An 18,604-nucleotide genomic window follows, 5' to 3' on the forward strand; every position below is an offset into this window, starting at 1 on the left:
GCCCATTCACTTGCACACGAGGTGGCATTCGTCACAAGCTGGACTTACAAGTCGGTATCAACCTCTTCATTTATAACTAGGCTTTGACAATAAAATTGACACAAAATTGATATATGATCTTTAGAACTAGGCACTACTCATCGATTAAATTTCAGGCTAATTCAGAAAGCTATGTGGCAAATCTTGGTGCCCATTGAAGCCCCCCCCAACACACACACACACACAAAAAGAAAAAACCTAATGAAAGTTGTCCAATGTATGGTGAGTACCACCACCACTTTTTTATTTATTTATTTATTTTTTGTTAATCTCACTTTATTTTAGAGTACTCATAAAATTGCTTCACCAAAAAAAAAGAGCAAACAATGAGTGCCAAACAATGTGCAAGAATGGTTGTGAAAGTTGTAATCAGACAACCCTCATTTCAACCTCAAACACTGCCCTTCTGGTTAATCTTAAAGACACAGATATTTAACAATTCAGTTGCATTTCACACCCATCCTCACTATTTAGAAGCAAACTAAATTAAATTGTTGATAGCGTTTCAACCATTCCTTGTAATAGTATTCAAAGCATCCGCTTTTGCCTCCTATCATTAAGATCCTACCAGAAAGGTAGACAAGATCAGAAGCCCATGTATAAATAAAACCCCACTCATTAACTCCTTGCCCATCTGTCTTCCTTCCATCTTAATAATAATAAGAGAACTTTAAATTGTTTCTTTCTTTGAAAAAAAAAGATGGCTGCCACAGCAACTACAATCTCTACAGCCGTCCTCCTCCTCCTTCTTCCACTGGCAATCTCAGCCGCCAGCAAGAATTTCATCATTACCAATTGCAAGACAACATTGTATCCTGACGTCTGCATCGCCAAACTCATCCCTAGAGCTCTCATGATCGAAGAAAGTCCATCCAGTCTAGCTAGGGTGGCCCTCAAAGAGAGTTTTTCTAGTGCAACAACTGTCAATGGTCTCTTTTCAAAGAAACCCAGATCTGATAAGGTTATAAAGGATTGTATGGACACCTATGGAGACGCCATTGATCAGATGGACAAGTCAACTCTGACACTGAATGGAAAGCTCGACATTGTAGCCATTGACAACTTGAAGACTTGGATGAGTGCAGCACTGACAAACGAGGATACATGTGAGGAGGGATTGGAATCAGTGAAATCGGATTTACTTGGTCTTGTGGTGGAAGGCAAGATGTTGATAAGCATTACCCTTACCTTCATCAATAAGTTAGCTTGATTATAGTTTATCTCTTGAGCCTTGCCTATTTCGCGTGGTGCGTCTTGATAAAATTTGTTTTCTCAAAAAAAAAAAAAAAAAAAAGAAGGAAACACCTTATAGGGCAGATTTTGGCCATATGATTTCATTGTTGTATCTGATATCGTAGTAATTTATAATTTAGTTGAGGTTTTGCAAAGCAAAGTGTTGTTTACTCGAATGGACTCTCTATGGATATAATTGCCTCAATTCATCGTTGTGTAATTTATTTTCAAATATAGAAATAAAATTGCAATACAATTAGAATTTGAAGATCCTTAGGTCATTTTGAGAACATAATGTAGTAGTGGCACAAATCTTCAATAGAAAAGGTGTAGTCACACCGTTAGTGTTGCCTTTATTTGGGTTACTAATGTAGCATAACATCAAGGGTTGTTCCTTGGCACCACCACCAACCAGATAAAAACCTCCAACTAGAAGATGAAGCATTTCTTGTACTCCATTCAAGAGAGCCAAAAGTTACCTCACAACACTCAAAATAAACCCCAAAGTGAAAAGAGACATTGCAAGAAAGTAAATAAGAACGCAATGCATGTGTGCATATAGTATGAATTACATAGCATACAAGGATGGAGTTGGGTTTATATTGGTCAAAAACCACACCTTACATCAACTGAGCTCCTCATGGTGATGAGTTAGGCCATTAACCAACCATACCCCCACTTAAGTAAAGAAACAATTCCCTACTATTGGAGAATTAATAAACTTGTGCCTTCTCTACTAATGCGGAATAAATCGCCTTCACACAACCTTCCCTTCTAAGTGGAGAATCAATTTCCATATTCCACTCAAGGCTATGAATAGGAGTTAATCTATCAAATTATGTTAACCCCATTCATGATAATGGCCATGAATGGTTATGAGGATAACCTAGGCTTGAATGTGTGTTGATTCCGTCGGATAAAAAGAAGTCCACCTCATCACATATGACAAAAATCTTTATAGCTCTCATATGAATTCCAATTGATATTCTTCGGCACTACTCATGGCTCAAATTTCAGTCTAATTTAAAAAGTTATGCGGCAAATCCTGGTGCCCACTAAGAAGTTCATTAAGAAGAGGACTCAACGCAATAAAAAGTTGTATAAGGTGTGGTGTGTACATGCATCCATTTCCTTTTATGGTTAATCCTTCTTTGCTTCGGGTATTCATTAGATTTTCTCTTTATCTAAGATTTAATGACAATGTCACACCCCACCCGCCGGTCTCGGTTACCCGCCCGACAACCCGTGGTAGTGATCCGTCATAGGATCCACGGTTTTAGTCTATCAACAATAACAAATACAAATATAGACAATCAAGAGCAATAACATTTCAATAAATGAATTAAAGGATTACAGGAGCCCAAATACTCCAATAAAAAGAATAAATGAAAGAATAATGAATTAAAATGAATACGAGTTCAGCGGAAGCAATCAAAAAGAGTTATATTATTTTCTTTCCAGTTTCCTTTTCTAAGGCTAAATAATGTTTTTCATGAATCTCAAGAAAAGGCGTCCTCCAGTTTTTCTCCATTCACTGAGCGAACTGTCTAACCACTTTCCATCTCTGTCCATCAATAGGTGTGATAAGCGCACTCCATGCACTCGCAGGAGCTCCCTCACAGGCTATCTCCATTTCCCACTGCCGGTGCCACATCCTCTTCATACGGGAAGGTTCCTTCATAGGAAACCAGTCCATCTTCTTGGCACAATTCCTCCATCTGTGCAGGCTAATAAAACATATACAATAAAGAGTTCTAGAGAAGTCAGTAAGAACAATTACAATTCCCATCAAAATATCCAACAGATCAGAAATGCATAAATTATATGAATGAGTGCAGAGTATGAATGATACTATAATTCTAACTATGCAAGTCTCTAACAGTTGACATGTTTTAAGATATACACCAGCCCTCCTCTGGGTAAGTCTAGTCACTCTGATCCAACAAGGACTGGTTACCTCTGTAGGGATCCTGGGCAAAAGTGAAAGGTCCACACCTGCTCTCAAACCATGGCTGGGGTTAAGTCAACACTCTCTCACCATGACCATGGGTAATGAGTACTGGCGCATGTTGGGGTTTCTAATCCAATGCAAGGTCATACAGGGTAACATGCCTACATGAAGTCCAGATACATCCCCTATGGCACCAACCAACTCGGTTCAGTATCCTTCACAACCTAGGAATGAGAATCCTCACGGACTGGCTACCGCTATTGGACTCCATTCCATAACCCTATGGTCATCCACATATTGTTGGGGCGGAATGCTCTCATGACTCCTCACGACACCATGTCCGTTCCTTGGACGTCCATGAGCCCAACCCTAACATATGCAACCCTACCATTTATATGACTAATCATGGGTCATCCGGTTTCAATCCCCCTACCGAAAGGGTTGTAGCATGTGGGGTACCTAGCCATGCAAATTCTAGACTCTACCTAAGAATGTCATCCAATAGTTATGACAGTGCTGGAGACATCAGCAGGCATGTGTCCCATTCCACAGCCTTTTGATATCCCAAGCTAAGATATCCCAAAGGAATACCTCATCCATCAGAACCTCATACTAAGCATCATCAGTATATCACATCCATAATCAAAACAAAGTATATATGTAAACAAGGTAAACAACAGCAATACAACAAGATTGGTATGTAAAACATGATTATAGCAGCTTATATAATGAAAGACTAATTCTAACAGACACTGGACTAACATGTTTAAGTCTATTCATAAAGATAGGATTGAATGTCCTTACCTGCATATAAGTAAATTGTTTGTAAAACGGAATCCGTAAACTATTATAAGACTATCTCTTCAAACAGAGAACACCTAAACACATGGTTACAATAATGCATAAGTCAATTGAATCAATTTGGATCAAAACCAAAAGTCAGTTGGTCACTGTTTACCAGCCGGTCGCTCGTGCCGGTCGCTTAAGTTGAGCGCCAGCCAAGTTTCAATATGAAACTCAGGCTTCTGATCACCCGTTTTCAATCTGGATTTCGAGTGATCATGGCCTAAATCTCGAATCTAACACTCCCAAAGCCAAAGGGTGAAAGGAAACCTAACAATTACCATCATTGGATTACCCAGAACTCTCCCCATGACTGGATTTATCCTTTTCACGAAAGCAGGATTTCGTTTTCGGATGAATCACATTAAGAAGATTGGAAAGAGAGTTACGATTGATCAAAAGGGTAACCACCATGATGAGGGGATGGGTTAACACGAAATTAAAAGACAAAGGAGATAAAGGATGAAGGGTGAATCCATTACCTCACTCCAGAATACCAGAAACAGGGAAGGATTGATCTCCAGATCAATGCCAGCACTTCAGATCCGCTTTCGGCACTTCTCCGTAGCCATCTAACCTCCAAAAAAAGTAACCACAAATAAAATATTCATAAATTGGACGAGGGTTACCTTTTATAAAAGTCAGGGGGCAAAATAGGGCAAAACCCCGAAAACAGACCAGGTGGTTGCTTGGTTTGATCGACCGCCACTAGCAACCGCCCCCATGTATTTTGCCAAACAATGGTGCTTTTGCTAGGGGGTTGATATCCAAGTACAACCTAGCCCTAAAGAAGAGATGGGGGAGATCTTACCTTCATTCCAGACATCTCCAAACATCACTTGCCTTCCAGAAGACCAACTACCAAGGAAGGCAGGCTCTTCAAATGGAGGATCCATATCCATGGGTTTAGGGTCTGGATCATGGACTTCCATCCGGACACTCCACAAATTTACCGGACAAGATCCTTGGGTTCTCGGACCTGCAATATGGATCTCGGGTTAGAAATACGGGGGTGGTTACAATTCGCACCACTGTCCATTGTAAATATTTCTCTTTTATCCTCTAGAGATTTTTTTATAGGGTAATTAATGTAAGCTTTTCTTTGACCAAAAAGTTATGATTTTTAGGATAGGGTTATGTACAAAAGCTAATACATGGCCCAACGTGAAAAAGGTAGCGATAGCTTTGTCCGAGTTTTGCCTAGTTAAAAAGTCCAGACATCCCTATTAAGGCACGACTTAAGAAGTTGGGTGCACACTAACTGAATACCCGCAAGACAAGGCCAAAAATCAATCCATCATGACAAAAAGTTATATGTTGACCTGTCATGTCAAATTTGTTTTTTTGCCACTTTTATTAGCCCAATTATGCTATTTTGGAGTGTCATGACGTTCTTTCATTGGAACTTTTATTCATGTTAGCCAATTTATATGTACCTTGACTAAATCATTAGGGTAGGTGTATAATTGTTTAAATATATAGCAGGACTTTGCCTCCGACCCAAGATGATTCGAGCTCTTCATTTCATATTATGAACTAGTGATCTCGTCCAACTAGGTCGAAACCTGTGGTTCAATGTCATGATACTGTTAGCATAAATATTGACCCAAAAAACTAGATTCTTAGCCTCATTCTTTGTGTTTTATTTCATCATGGATAGCTAGTTGTGTAAGTTTTGGTCTTAATGATGCCAATTTATTATAATCCATCTTGAGCCTAAATGGCGGAGCTTTTAGCCACGGAAATAGGAACAATTATATAAAATTATCTATTCCCATTTCTCTGTGATAATCAAAGTAAGGGTTAGATGTCTTACTAGCTTGACCTAGACACCCCGATTTCTCCTCCAAAGAAAAGAGAGGGGGAGAGAGAGAGAGAGAGAGAGAGAGAGAGAGAGAGAGAGAGAGAGAGAGAGAGAGACCCAAAATTGAGTATTTAGCATTAAGATTAGAGTTTTATGAAACTCACCACAACTCAATCAATTATAACTCCATGAACAAATCCCACTTCACCAAAAAATTCTAAGAAATGCAACATTTTCCAATACACCTTGGAGTTGATGTTTGTATTTTCTCTTTTCTTTCTTCCTAGATATGTTATTGGCTTGGCCCATTCACTTGCGCAGGAGGTGGCATCTGTCACAAGTTGAATTTACAAGTCGGTATCAACCTCTTCATTTATATCTACGCTTTGACAATAAAATTGACACGAAATTGATATATGATCTTTAGAACTAGGCACTACTCATCGATTAAATTTCAGGCTAATTCAGAAAGCTATGTGGTAAATCTTGGTGCCCATCGAAGCCCCCCCCCCCAACACACACACACACACAAAGAAAAAACCTAATGAAAGTTGCCCAATGTATGGTGAGTACCACCACCACTTTTTTTTATTTTATTATTATTATTTTGTTAATCTCACTTTATTTCAGAGTACTCATTAAATAACTTCACCAAAAAAAAGGAGCAAACAATGAGTGCCTAACAATGTGCAAGAATGGTTGTGAAAGTCGTAATCAGACAACCCTCATTTCAACCTCAAACACTGCACTTCTGGTTAATCTTAAAGACACAAATATTTAACAATTCAGTTGCATTTATTTAACAATTCAGTTGCATTTATGCCCATCCTTACTATTTTGAAGCAAACTGAATTAAATTGTTGATAGCATTTCAACCATTCCTTGTAATAGTATTCAAAGCATCCGCTTTTGCCTCCTATCATTAAGATCCCTACCAGAAAGGTAGACAAGATAAAAAACCCATGTATAAATAAAACCCCATTCATTAACTCCTTGCCCATCTGTCTTCCTTCCATCTTAATAATAATAAGAGAACTTTAAATTGTTTCTTTCTTTGAAAAAAAAAGATGGCTGCCACGGCAACTACAATCTCTATAGCCGTCCTCCTCCTCCTCCTTCCACTGGCAATCTCAGCCGCCAGCAAGAATTTCATCATTACCAATTGCAAGACAACATTGTATCCTGACGTTTGCATCGCCAAACTCATCCCCAGAGCTCTCATGATCGAAGAAAGTCCATCCAGTCTAGCTAGGGTGGCCCTCAAAGAGAGCTTTTCTAGTGCAACAACTGTCAATGGTCTCCTTTCAAAGAAACCCAGATCTGATAAGGTTATAAAGGACTGTATGGACACCTATGGAGATGCCATTGATCAGATGGACAAGTCAACTCTGACACTAAATGGAAACCTCGACATTGTAGCCATTGACAACTTGAAGACTTGGATGAGTGCAGCACTGACGAATGAGGATACATGTGAGGAGGGATTGGAATCAGTGAAATCGGATTTACTTGGTCTTGTAGTGGAAGGCAAGAAGTTGATAAGCATTACCCTTACCTTCATCAATAAGTTAGCTTGATTATAGTTTATCTCTCGAGCCTTGCCTATTTCGCATGGTGCTTCTCGGTAAAATTTGTTTTCTCAAAAAAAGAAGAAGAAGGAAACACCTTAAAGGGCAGATTCTGGCCATATGATTTCACTGTGGTATTTGATATCGTAGTAATTTATAAATTTAGTTGAGGTTTTGCAAAGCGAAGTGTTGATTACTCGAACGGACTCTCTATGGATATAATTGCCCCAATTCATTGTTGTGTAATTTATTTCCAAATATTAGAAATAAAATTGCAATACAATTAGAATTTGAAGATCCTTAGCTCATTTTGAGAACATAATGTAGTAGTAGCACAAATCTTCAATAGAAAAGGTGTAGTCACACCGTTAGTGTAGCCTTTATTTAGGTTACTGATGCACCATACCGTTAAGGGTTGTTCCTTGGAATCACCACCAACAAGATAAAAACCTCCAACTAGAAGATGAAGCGTTTCCTATACTCCATCCAAGAGAGCCAAAAGTTGCAACACAACACTCAAAATAAACCCAAAAGTGAAAAGAACATTGCAAGAAAGTAAATAAGAACGCAATGCGTGTGTGCGTATAGTATGAATTACATAGCATACAAGGATGGAGTTGGGTTTATATTGGTCAAAAACCACACCTTACATCACCTAAGCTTCTCATGGTGATGAATTATGCCATTAACCAACCATACCCCCACTTAAGTAGAGAAACAATTCCCTACTATTGGAGAATTAATAACCTTGTCCCTTCTCCACTAATGCGGAATAAATCACCTTCACCCAACCTTCCCTTCTAAGTGGAGAATCAATTTCCATATTCCACTCAAGGCTATGAATTGAAGTTAATCTATTCAAATTATGTTAACCCCATTCATGATAATGGCCATGAATGGTTATGAGGGTAACCTAGGCTTGAATATGTGTTGATTCCATCGGATAAAAAGAAGTCCACCTCATCACATATGACAAAAATCTTTATGGCTCTCATATGAATTCCAATTGATATTCTTTGGCACTATTCATGGCTCAAATTTCAGTCTAATTTAAAAAGTTATGCGGCAAATCCTGGTGCCCACTAAGAAGTTCATTAAGAAGAGGACTAAACGCAATGCCCATGGGAGAATAGCTAATAAAAAGTTGTATAAGGTGTGGTGTGTACATGCATCCATTTCCTTTTATGGTTAATCCTTCTTTGCTTCGGGTAATCGTTAGATTTTCTCTTTATCTAAGATTTAATGACAATTCACACCTCCGTCCATTGTAAGTACTTCTCTTTTATCCTCTAGAGAATTTTTTATACGGTAATTAACGTAAGCTTTTCTTTACCAAACAAAATTATGATTTTTATGATAGGGTTTCGTACAAAAGCTAATACATGGCCCAACGTTAAAAAGACAACGATAGCTTTGTCCGAGTTTGGCCTAGTTAAAAAGTCCAGACAACCCTATTAATGCACGAGTTGGGAAGTTGGGTGCACACTAACTGAATACCCACAAGACAAGGCCAAAAATCAATCCATCATGACAAAAAGTTATATGTTGACCTGTCATGTCAAATTTGTTTTTTTGCCACTTCTATTAGCCCAATTATGCTCTTTTGGAGTGTCATGATGTTCTTTCATTGGAACTTTTATTCATCTTGGCCAATTTATGTGTACCTTGACTAAATCATTAGGGTAGTTGTATATTTGGTTTAAATATATAGCATGACTTTGCCTCCGACCCAAGATGATTCTAGGTCTTCATTTCATATTATGAATTGGTGATCTCTGCCAACTGGGTCGAAACCTGTGGTTAAGTGCCATGATACTGTTAGCATAAATATTGACCCAAAAAATTAGATTCTTAGCCTCATTCTTTGTGTTTTATTTCATCATGAATAGCTTGTTGTGTAAGTTTTGGTCTTAATGATGCCAAGTTATTATAATCCATCTTAAGCCAAAATGGCGGTGCTTTTAGTCACGGAAATAGGAACAATTATATAAAATTATCTATTCCCAATTCTCTGTGAAGATCAAAGTAAGGGTTAGATGTCTTACTAGCTTGACCTAGACACCCCGATTTCTCCTCCAAATAAGAGAGAGAGAGAGAGAGAGAGAGAGAGAGAGAGAGAGAGAGAGAGAGAGAGAGAGAGAGAGAGAGAGAGAGAGAGAGAGAGAGAGAGAGACCCAAAATTGAGTATTTAGCATTAAGATTAGAGTTTTATGAATTTCACCACAACTTGATCAATTATTACTCCATGAACAAATCCCACTTCTCCAAAAGTTCTAGGAAATGCTACATTTTCCAATACACCTTGGAGTTGATGTTTGTATTTTCTCTTTTCTTTCTTCTTAGATATGTTATTGGCTTGGCCCATTCACTTGCACACGAGGTGGCATCCGTCACAAGATGGACTTACAAGTTGGTATCAACCTCTTCATTTATAACTAGGCTTTGACAATAAAATTGACGCGAAATTGATATATGATCTTTAGAACTAGGCACTAGTCATCGATTAAATTTCAGGCTGATTTAGAAAGCTATGTGGCAAATCTTGGTGCCCATCGAAGCCCCCCCCCCCCCAACAAACACACACACAAAAAGAAAAAACCTAATGAAAGTTGCCCAATGTATGGTGAGTACCACCACAACTTTTTTTGTTTTTTTGTTTTTTTGTTAATCCCACTTTATTTCAGAGTACTCATTAAATAGCTTCACCAAAAAAAAGGAGCAAACAATGAGTGCCAAACAATGTGCATGAATGGTTGTGAAAGTCGTAATCAGACAACCCTCATTTCAACCTCAAACATTGCACTTTTGGTTAATCTTAAAAACACAGATATTTAACAATTCAGTTGCATTTCACGCCTATCCGTACTATTTAGAAGCAAACTGAATTAAATTTTTGATAGCGTTTCAACCATTCCTTGTAATAGTATTCAAAGCATCCACTTTTGCCTCCTATCATTTAGATCCCTACCAGAAAGGTAGACAAGATCAGAAGCCCATGTATAAATAAAACCCCACTCTAACTCCTTGCCCATCTGTCTTCCTTCCATCTTAATAATAATAAGAGAACTTTAAATTGTTTCTTTCTTTGAAAAAAAAAGATGGCTGCCACGGCAACTACAATCTCTACAGCCGTCCTCCTCCTCCTCCTTCCACTGGCAATCTCAGCCGCCAGCAAGAATTTCATCATTACCAATTGCAAGACAACATTGTATCCTGACGTCTGCATCACCAAACTCATCCCCAGAGCTCTCATGATCGAAGAAATTCCATCCAGTCTAGCTAGGGTGGCCCTCAAAGAGAGCTTTTCAAGTGGAACAACTGTCAGTGGTCTCCTTTCAAAGAAACCCAGATTTGATAAGGTTATAAAGGACTGTATGGACACCTATGGAGACGCCATTGATCAGATGGACAAGTCAACTCTGACACTAAATGGAAAGCTCGACATTGTAGCCATTGACAACTTGAAGACTTGGATGAGTGCATGTGAGGAGGGATTGGAATCAGTGAAATCAGATTTACTTGGTCTTGTGATGGAAGGCAAGAAGTTGATAAGCATTACCCTTACCTTCATCAATAAGTTAGCTTGATTATAGTTTATCTCTCGAGCCTTGCCTATTTCGCGTGGTGCTTCTCGATAAAATTTGTTTTTCAGAAAAAAAAGAAAAAGGAAACACCTTATAGGGCAGATTTTGGCCATATGATTTCATTGTTGTATCTGATATCGTAGTAATTTATAATTTAGTTGAGGTTTTGCAAAGCAAAGTGTTGTTTACTCGAATGGACTCTCTATGGATATAATTGCCTCAATTCATCGTTGTGTAATTTATTTTCAAATATAGAAATAAAATTGCAATACAATTAGAATTTGAAGATCCTTAGGTCATTTTGAGAACATAATGTAGTAGTGGCACAAATCTTCAATAGAAAAGGTGTAGTCACACCGTTAGTGTTGCCTTTATTTGGGTTACTAATGTAGCATAACATCAAGGGTTGTTCCTTGGCACCACCACCAACCAGATAAAAACCTCCAACTAGAAGATGAAGCATTTCTTGTACTCCATTCAAGAGAGCCAAAAGTTACCTCACAACACTCAAAATAAACCCCAAAGTGAAAAGAGACATTGCAAGAAAGTAAATAAGAACGCAATGCATGTGTGCGTATAGTATGAATTACATAGCATACAAGGATGGAGTTGGGTTTATATTGGTCAAAAACCACACCTTACATCAACTGAGCTCCTCGTGGTGATGAGTTAGGCCATTAACCAACCATACCCCCACTTAAGTAAAGAAACAATTCCCTACTATTGGAGAATTAATACACTTGTGCCTTCTCCACTAATGCGGAATAAATCGCTTTCATAGAACCTTCCCTTCTAAGTGGAGAATCAATTTCCATATTCCACTCAAGGCTATGAATAGGAGTTAATCTATTCAAATTATGCTAACCCCATTCATGATAATGGCCATGAATGGTTATGAGGATAACCTAGGCTTGAATGTGTGTTGATTCCGTCGGAGAAAAAGAAGTCCACCTCATCACATATGACATAATTTTTTTTATGGCTCTCATATGAATTCCAATTGATATTCTTCGGCACTACTCATGGCTCAAATTTCAGTCTAATTCAAAAAGTTATGCGGCAAATCCTGGTGCGCACTAAGAAGTTCATTAAGAAAAGGACTCAAGACAATGCCCATGGGAGAATAGCTAATAAAAAGTTGTATAAGGTGTGGTGTGTGCATGCATCCATTTCCTTTTATGGTTATTCCTTCTTTGCCTTGGGTAATCATTAGAATTTCTCTTTATCTAAGATTTATGACAATTCGCACCTCCGTCCATGTAAATACTTCTTTTTTATCCTCTAGAGAATTTTTTTATACGGTAATTAACGTAAGCTTTTCTTTGACCAAAAAAAGTTATGATTTTTATGATAGGGTTATGTACAAAAGCTTAACATGGCCCAACTTGAAAATGGCAGCGATAGCATTGTCCGAGTTTTGCCTAGTTAAAAAGTCCAGACAGCCCTATTAAGGCACGAGTTTGGAAGTTGGGTGCACACTAACTGAAAACTCGCAAGACAAGGCCAAAAATCATTCCATCATGACAAAAGGTTATATGTTGACCTGTCATGTCAAATTTGTATTTTTGCCACTTCTATTAGCCAAATTATGCTCTTTTGGAGTGTCATGATGTTCTTTCATTGGAACCTTTATTCATCTTGGCCAATTTGTGTGTACCTTGACTAAATCATTAGGGTAGTTGTATAACTATTTAAATACTTAGCAGGACTTTGCCTCTGACCCAAGATGATTCAAGCTCTTCATTTTATATCATGAATTGGTGATCTCTGCCAACTGGGTCAAAACCTGCGGTTGAGTGTCATGATACTATTAGCATAAATATTGACCCAAAAAATTAGATTCTTAGCCTCATTCTTTGTGTTTTATTTCATCATGAATAGCTAGTTGTGTAAGTTTTGGTCTTAATGATGCCAAGTTATTATAATCCATCTTGAGCCTAAATGGTGGAGCTTTTAGCCATTGAAATATGAACAATTATATAAAATTATCTACTCCCATTTCTCTGTCAAGATCAAAGTAAGGGTTAGATGTCTTACTAGTTTGACCCTAGACACCCCGATTTCTCATCCAAAGAAGAGAGAGGGGGAGAGAGAGAGAGAGAGAGAGAGAGAGAGATGAGAGATGAGAGCCGTGTTCGCCGTCTTCCTTTTCTCTATGACTGGTTTCTCTTTTATGTCTCCCACACACAATGAATCCCCTCTTTTTACCCGTCCATTTGACCTTTATTATTTCGGATTTTGGAAAAACTTAAAACTGGAAAGTTGTATATATTTTCAAAATAGTTCCATAGCATCTTCAATCACAGAAATCCAAGTTCATACGAGAGAGATATGCCCAAAATACTGAAGGTAGGTCTATTTACCCGATTTTCAGATTTATTACCAATTTTGTTCATTAGACCTCCAACTGTTTCCAATTTGACTAAGGTCTTACTTTTCATGATTTATTGGGCAGCAAGATTGAATGCCATGATTTAAAATCTACCAACATCTAAAATATTTGCCAACATTACTCCATATTATTTCTAATAACCAAAATCACCTTATTCCTGAAAAATACACAAAAATACTCAATTAGCTCTCTTTAATTAAATATGTATGGGGGAGTAATTCAAATAAATAATGGTAAATGCATGCTTATCAGTGGCATCCATCACAAGCTGGACTTACAAGTCGGTATCAACGTCTTCATTTATTACTAGCTGAGACAGTAAAATTGATATTGTGAATCTCAGCCCTATTCTAACCTTGACCTTGACCCGGAACCTTTGATGTTTGTAGGTCCGAAGACCCGGAATGGAAGAAGGAGAGACTTGTGGGCCCTCTTGTTGAAGACTTGGTGTTAGATTCTGAGCCCCATGGATATTTACAGTGATGCCCCTTACTTGGATACATTGTTAGTGTCAGTGAGAAACTGCACCTAGAAGAGGGGAAGCTTAGTTGAAGTACTTGATGTCCTTCTGGTCTTGTTTCGAAGGTATTTCTCTAATCTAGACTTGTTGATTGACTTGTAGGAGAAAACCCACCTCAATTTGGATCATTCTAGCCCTTCAAATTCTTAGATCAAGCTTGCTGTCACTGCTAATCGACCAAGCCAATCGACCAAAGGATTCCCAAATCTAAGAATTTGATGCTTTTTGGATATTCTGTTTTCTACTTAAGTAAGCCTTGTGTCTTGAACCCTTTTTTACACTTTTAGCTTGCTGAGAACGAGGGGAGAGCTTCCCAAGGCACTTCCTTGGTAGTGGTGAAGGGATATTGCATTCAATCATTGCCAATCATTGCCTCTTGTCTCCATTATCATCTACAAGGTATGATTTCTCTCTCTTGCTCTCTATCCTACTCTATTCTCTTCTTCTTCTTGCTGTTGTAACCTTAAAGTTTGTACAGCAACCTTGCAACCACCACTTCAAGTGTTAATTCCTTGCTAATGCATATGCTCATTCCATTTCTACCTATGCTATGCTCTCATTTTGATTCTTGCATATGCATTTCTATGATTCTCTTCTTAGCATCTATTATTCTTGTCCTAAACTGAAGTATGAAGCATGCTAAGTTTGATATCTATGCTAGCATATGATCCTAATCTATTGCTTATCAATTCCCCTAGCTAATTCCCTAATTCCCCTTGCAATTTCATTTGATTTCAATTGAAGCTATGATTCTTGTATTTAGAACTTAGGGTTTCAATTTCGGGATTCCTAATTAGACCAGATTATGCTAATTACTTGCTAGATAGTGTTCTTATATTATTACTATCAATCCCTCCAAGTTTCGGATCGATCCGAGCCTCGGAAGCTAGGTTTCGGATCAAAATTCACTATTCAGCCCCGCATTGTTCACTTGGTCGGCTGGGTCAGTCGACCAAGTCAGTCAACCAATTGGTTGATGAACTGTGTACTTCGCTGATTTGACCCGTTCGACCTCCGATTTTCCTGATTTCTTTTCTTCTTTCATTTATTTTTGTCTAGGGTCTTATTACCATCTTTGGATCATTCTCTTGTGACCTTTGGATTAGCTTCACATCGACTCAAGGTAAGGACGGTTATCACCATAAATGCATAGACTGTGTGATTATTACATTGATGTTGACAACTTAGTAGGCTTAGCTTATTGGTTGTATTTGTACATCATATGACTGCTGTAGGTACCTTATGACAGTAGTATCATGTTTACATACTCTTGCTTATCATGATTATTATTTCTTGTCAATTTCATATATGATTGATCATGTGATGTTATGACTTATCTTTCAATATGATGAAGTATCATGTATGTATGATATGGTGAAATTGAGAATGTGATTGGATAAGTATGATTTGGGATTGGGAAATGTCCTTTTGACATTTCTGTCTTTGGACATCGAAGGGAATAGTATGGGATGTTCTCCGAAGATGCCCATCGACGCTTTCCCTGGATTATTGGATGACATACATAGGACTTGTCTAGTGGTGTTGGCTAGGATGCCCTTGTTGTATCAGAGCCGAATCAGAAGGGCATTGAGACCGAACAACCCGTGGTAGTAGTATGATTTGATGGGCGCTCAAGACCGCTGAGTTATATCCATGAGAGGACATAAATCACATTGCGGATACTCGTTAGAGGCCATTTATTGTCAGAGGCCATTTATTGGTAGGGTTGCAAATTGTGAAACCCAGCCCTAACCCTGACCCGGAAACCTTGTTGTTTGTCGGTCCAGCAATCCGAAGTAAGGCAAGAAGTCATCTTTGGGCCATTTCTGTTGAAGACTTAATGGCTGGATTGGAATCCTTGAGTGTGGATGTTAGTGTTCCATTTATGGAAACTGCACCCTGATGAAGATTGGATTAGTTGATGGACTTGGAGTGCTCTCTGTATTGGTTCGAAGGCATTTCTACCTACTAGGTATGTCACTTTAGATGTGTGCAAAACCCCTTGATGTTTGGACTTGATCTGAGCCTTCAATTCCCTTTTTTGAAGTTGTTGTTCTGATTGGTTGACTCATTGGTCGACTGACCCAGTCGACCAATCAAGGTCCAGATGACCAATCAATCGACCAATTGATTCTGTTTTTGAAATTTAGGTCGTGGCTACTCTATTTAAGTTTAGTCTCGGGAATACTCCACCTCATCTGCCTCCTAAGCCTCTGGAACAAGTTAGAACCCTATTCTAATCGATTCCCTTGCATCCTTGGTTGATATCTCGCAAGAACTCAAGTGATCTTCATCCTCCTGCATCAAAGGTATGTTTATGATCTCTTTCCTCTCTATCTCTGATTTTTCTTTTCTTTATTCTGTTCATGATTGAGATCAGGAAGAAGATGCTGCACCCTTGCAACCATCTATTCCATGATCTCATCATGTTCTTTGAGATCTATGATCATCATCATGATCTTAACCCTAGCCAGTTGAATCATGGAAACCCAAATCCTTGAAACCCTAACCTTGTGTGGTCATCAGGAGAACCTTTGGTAACCTCCCATGGGAGGGAAACCTCATGGGTAAATTGTTAGGTTGATCTAAATTTAATATTCTATAATTCTTATTGTTGTAATTGGCCTATCATTAATTCCCTCCCTCCTGTGATCTCAACCTTTTCCGCCAAAAAGGGTGAAACCCTAATTTCTTGGATATATGTTATTGACCCTGTTAACATCCAATCAATGTGTTTTCTTTACTAGAATCATAACCTATCATCCTCTAGTTCATTATCCTTGATCCACACTATTTTCCTTTCATGATCTATGTTTAACCTAATTAGGTTAACCTTTTGGTTCCTAAGTTGTAACTTGGAAACTTGAATTGATTAATGGTTTGATGTCCTCTATAGACTTGGATGCTTCCATTAAAGTTCCCCCCTTATTTTGTACCCTTTTGAACCACCAAATTCGGATTCATATTCTAAAATTTCTGATTCTTGAAGGCAATTGTTTCTGTTGGTCGACTGGGGCAGTAGACCAATTAGTCGACCAATGGTTACAGCAACCCCATTCTTGGTCTGTTTTGATTGAATTGTGATCTTTCCTAACTTATTATATACACTTGTTTAAGACTCTTTTCTTAGGTTTAGTCAAGGTCTTACTTGATTCTCTAAGTTCCTTTACGAGTTAGAAGGTAAGGACAATTATCTCCTTAACTACATAGATCACATACTCTCTAGTTTCTATCTTTATGAAACTATGAGTTTAACTACTGTTTGTATACTTTTACTTCTGATATACTACTGTGAGAACAGTAGCACTTGTTTAGGTTATTTTCATTATCCATACTTATATGAATTGGTTATTATCATGTTGTTAATGATTAGATCATGACTTTGTATTCTCTTTGGTATATAATGAACTGTTGACTGTGTATGTCATGACTGACCTGAGATTGTATCTGATTAGGTATGATTTGGGATTGAGAGGTGTCCTTTTGACACTTCTGTCCTTGGACATTATCGGAAATAGTATGGGATGTTTCCGGGGTTGTCCATCGACGCTTTCCCGAATTATTGATTGTCATACCTAGGGCTGTCTAGCAGTGTTTGGCTAGGATATCCCCGTTATATCAGACCCAAATCTGAAGGGTATTGAGACCGAACGACCGTGGCAGCAATGGGGATTCATGGGCGCTCAAGACCGGTAACCAACCCTTGAGAGGACGGGAATCACATTGTGGGGGCCATTTATTGGAGGGTTGCATATGGCTAGACTTGGGCTCATGGGCGCTCAAGACCGGTGAAATGATCCGTGAGGGGACATGAGAGCTTCCCGTTTACCATATGTGGATAACCAATAGGGTTGATGAGTCCATAGTCCGGGACTATTAGGACTCTAGTGGAAAGGATACCGGAAAGGATCGCCCGGGCGAGGAATGGAAGTATCTGGACCTGAGTTGATGTAACTGAGTAGATGACTTGCATTGGGCTAGGCTTTACCCTGATATGCGTCGGTACTTATGCCAAATGCTTGTGAGAGAGAGTGTTGACTTAACCCCCTGCCATGGTTTGTCCTGAGGGATGCTGGACCCACTACCAACAGGAGCCGTACGCGTGACCTACCCAAAGAAGTACGGTGCTATGACTTAATACATGTCTGCCATAGAAACCAGCATACATAGAGTTTAGATGCATACATACATTATTTGTTTCATATTGCATCGCTTCTTTTTATGGATTGCTTTCATGTTTTTTATGTTGTTATGGATTAACTACCTTACTGAGTTTCTTCAAAACTCATTCCTTTTGTACATTGTTTTGTTAGACTATTCTATAGGTACTGATTACTATGGCGAATAGTACGATGAAGCGCAAGCCGATGAAGCGTACTACACGCAAGGTGTTGGCAACAATCAAGATTACACTGATGATCCCTCAGTTGATCAAGTTGCATACTACGATTAAAGACAACCTGGAGGTGGAACGTCTCAAATGGATTGATGAAGTCCACTATTTTGAAGACGTCATCTATAGAATAGAAAACTCTTATGTTTAGTTATCTTTCTTAGTTCCTTTGATTTAGTTGTTCTTTCTTTTAGACTTACATACTGCGTTCCGTTGTATTTTGTGGAGTGAGTTTCCGCTTCTCTCTACTTCTTTTGATATCTTTGGATATCTGGTA

At 38.5% G+C, this 18,604-nt stretch overlaps 3 protein-coding genes across 3 annotated transcripts; all 3 read left to right on the plus strand.

The window, feature by feature from the left end:
* The first annotated feature begins 739 nt into the window (after positions 1-739).
* On the plus strand, positions 740-1,249 carry LOC149007391 (21 kDa protein-like). The gene has a single exon (XM_089167048.1). The coding sequence runs from the start codon at positions 740-742 to the stop codon at positions 1,247-1,249; it is 510 nt and encodes a 169-aa protein (XP_089023174.1).
* A 5,688-nt stretch (positions 1,250-6,937) lies between these two features.
* Positions 6,938-7,447, plus strand: LOC149007392 (21 kDa protein-like). Its single transcript, XM_089167049.1, has one exon. It carries the CDS (start codon positions 6,938-6,940, stop codon positions 7,445-7,447), a length of 510 nt encoding a protein of 169 aa, XP_089023175.1.
* A 3,089-nt stretch (positions 7,448-10,536) lies between these two features.
* On the plus strand, positions 10,537-11,025 carry LOC149007393 (pectinesterase inhibitor 11-like). Its single transcript, XM_089167050.1, has one exon. It carries the CDS (start codon positions 10,537-10,539, stop codon positions 11,023-11,025), a length of 489 nt encoding a protein of 162 aa, XP_089023176.1.
* Positions 11,026-18,604: the final 7,579 nt, after the last annotated feature.

This window comes from Hakea prostrata, chromosome 8, assembly GCF_041222555.1.
Source record: "Hakea prostrata isolate BN-2017 chromosome 8, UWA_Hpros_2, whole genome shotgun sequence".
Taxonomy (NCBI): Eukaryota; Viridiplantae; Streptophyta; class Magnoliopsida; order Proteales; family Proteaceae; genus Hakea; species Hakea prostrata.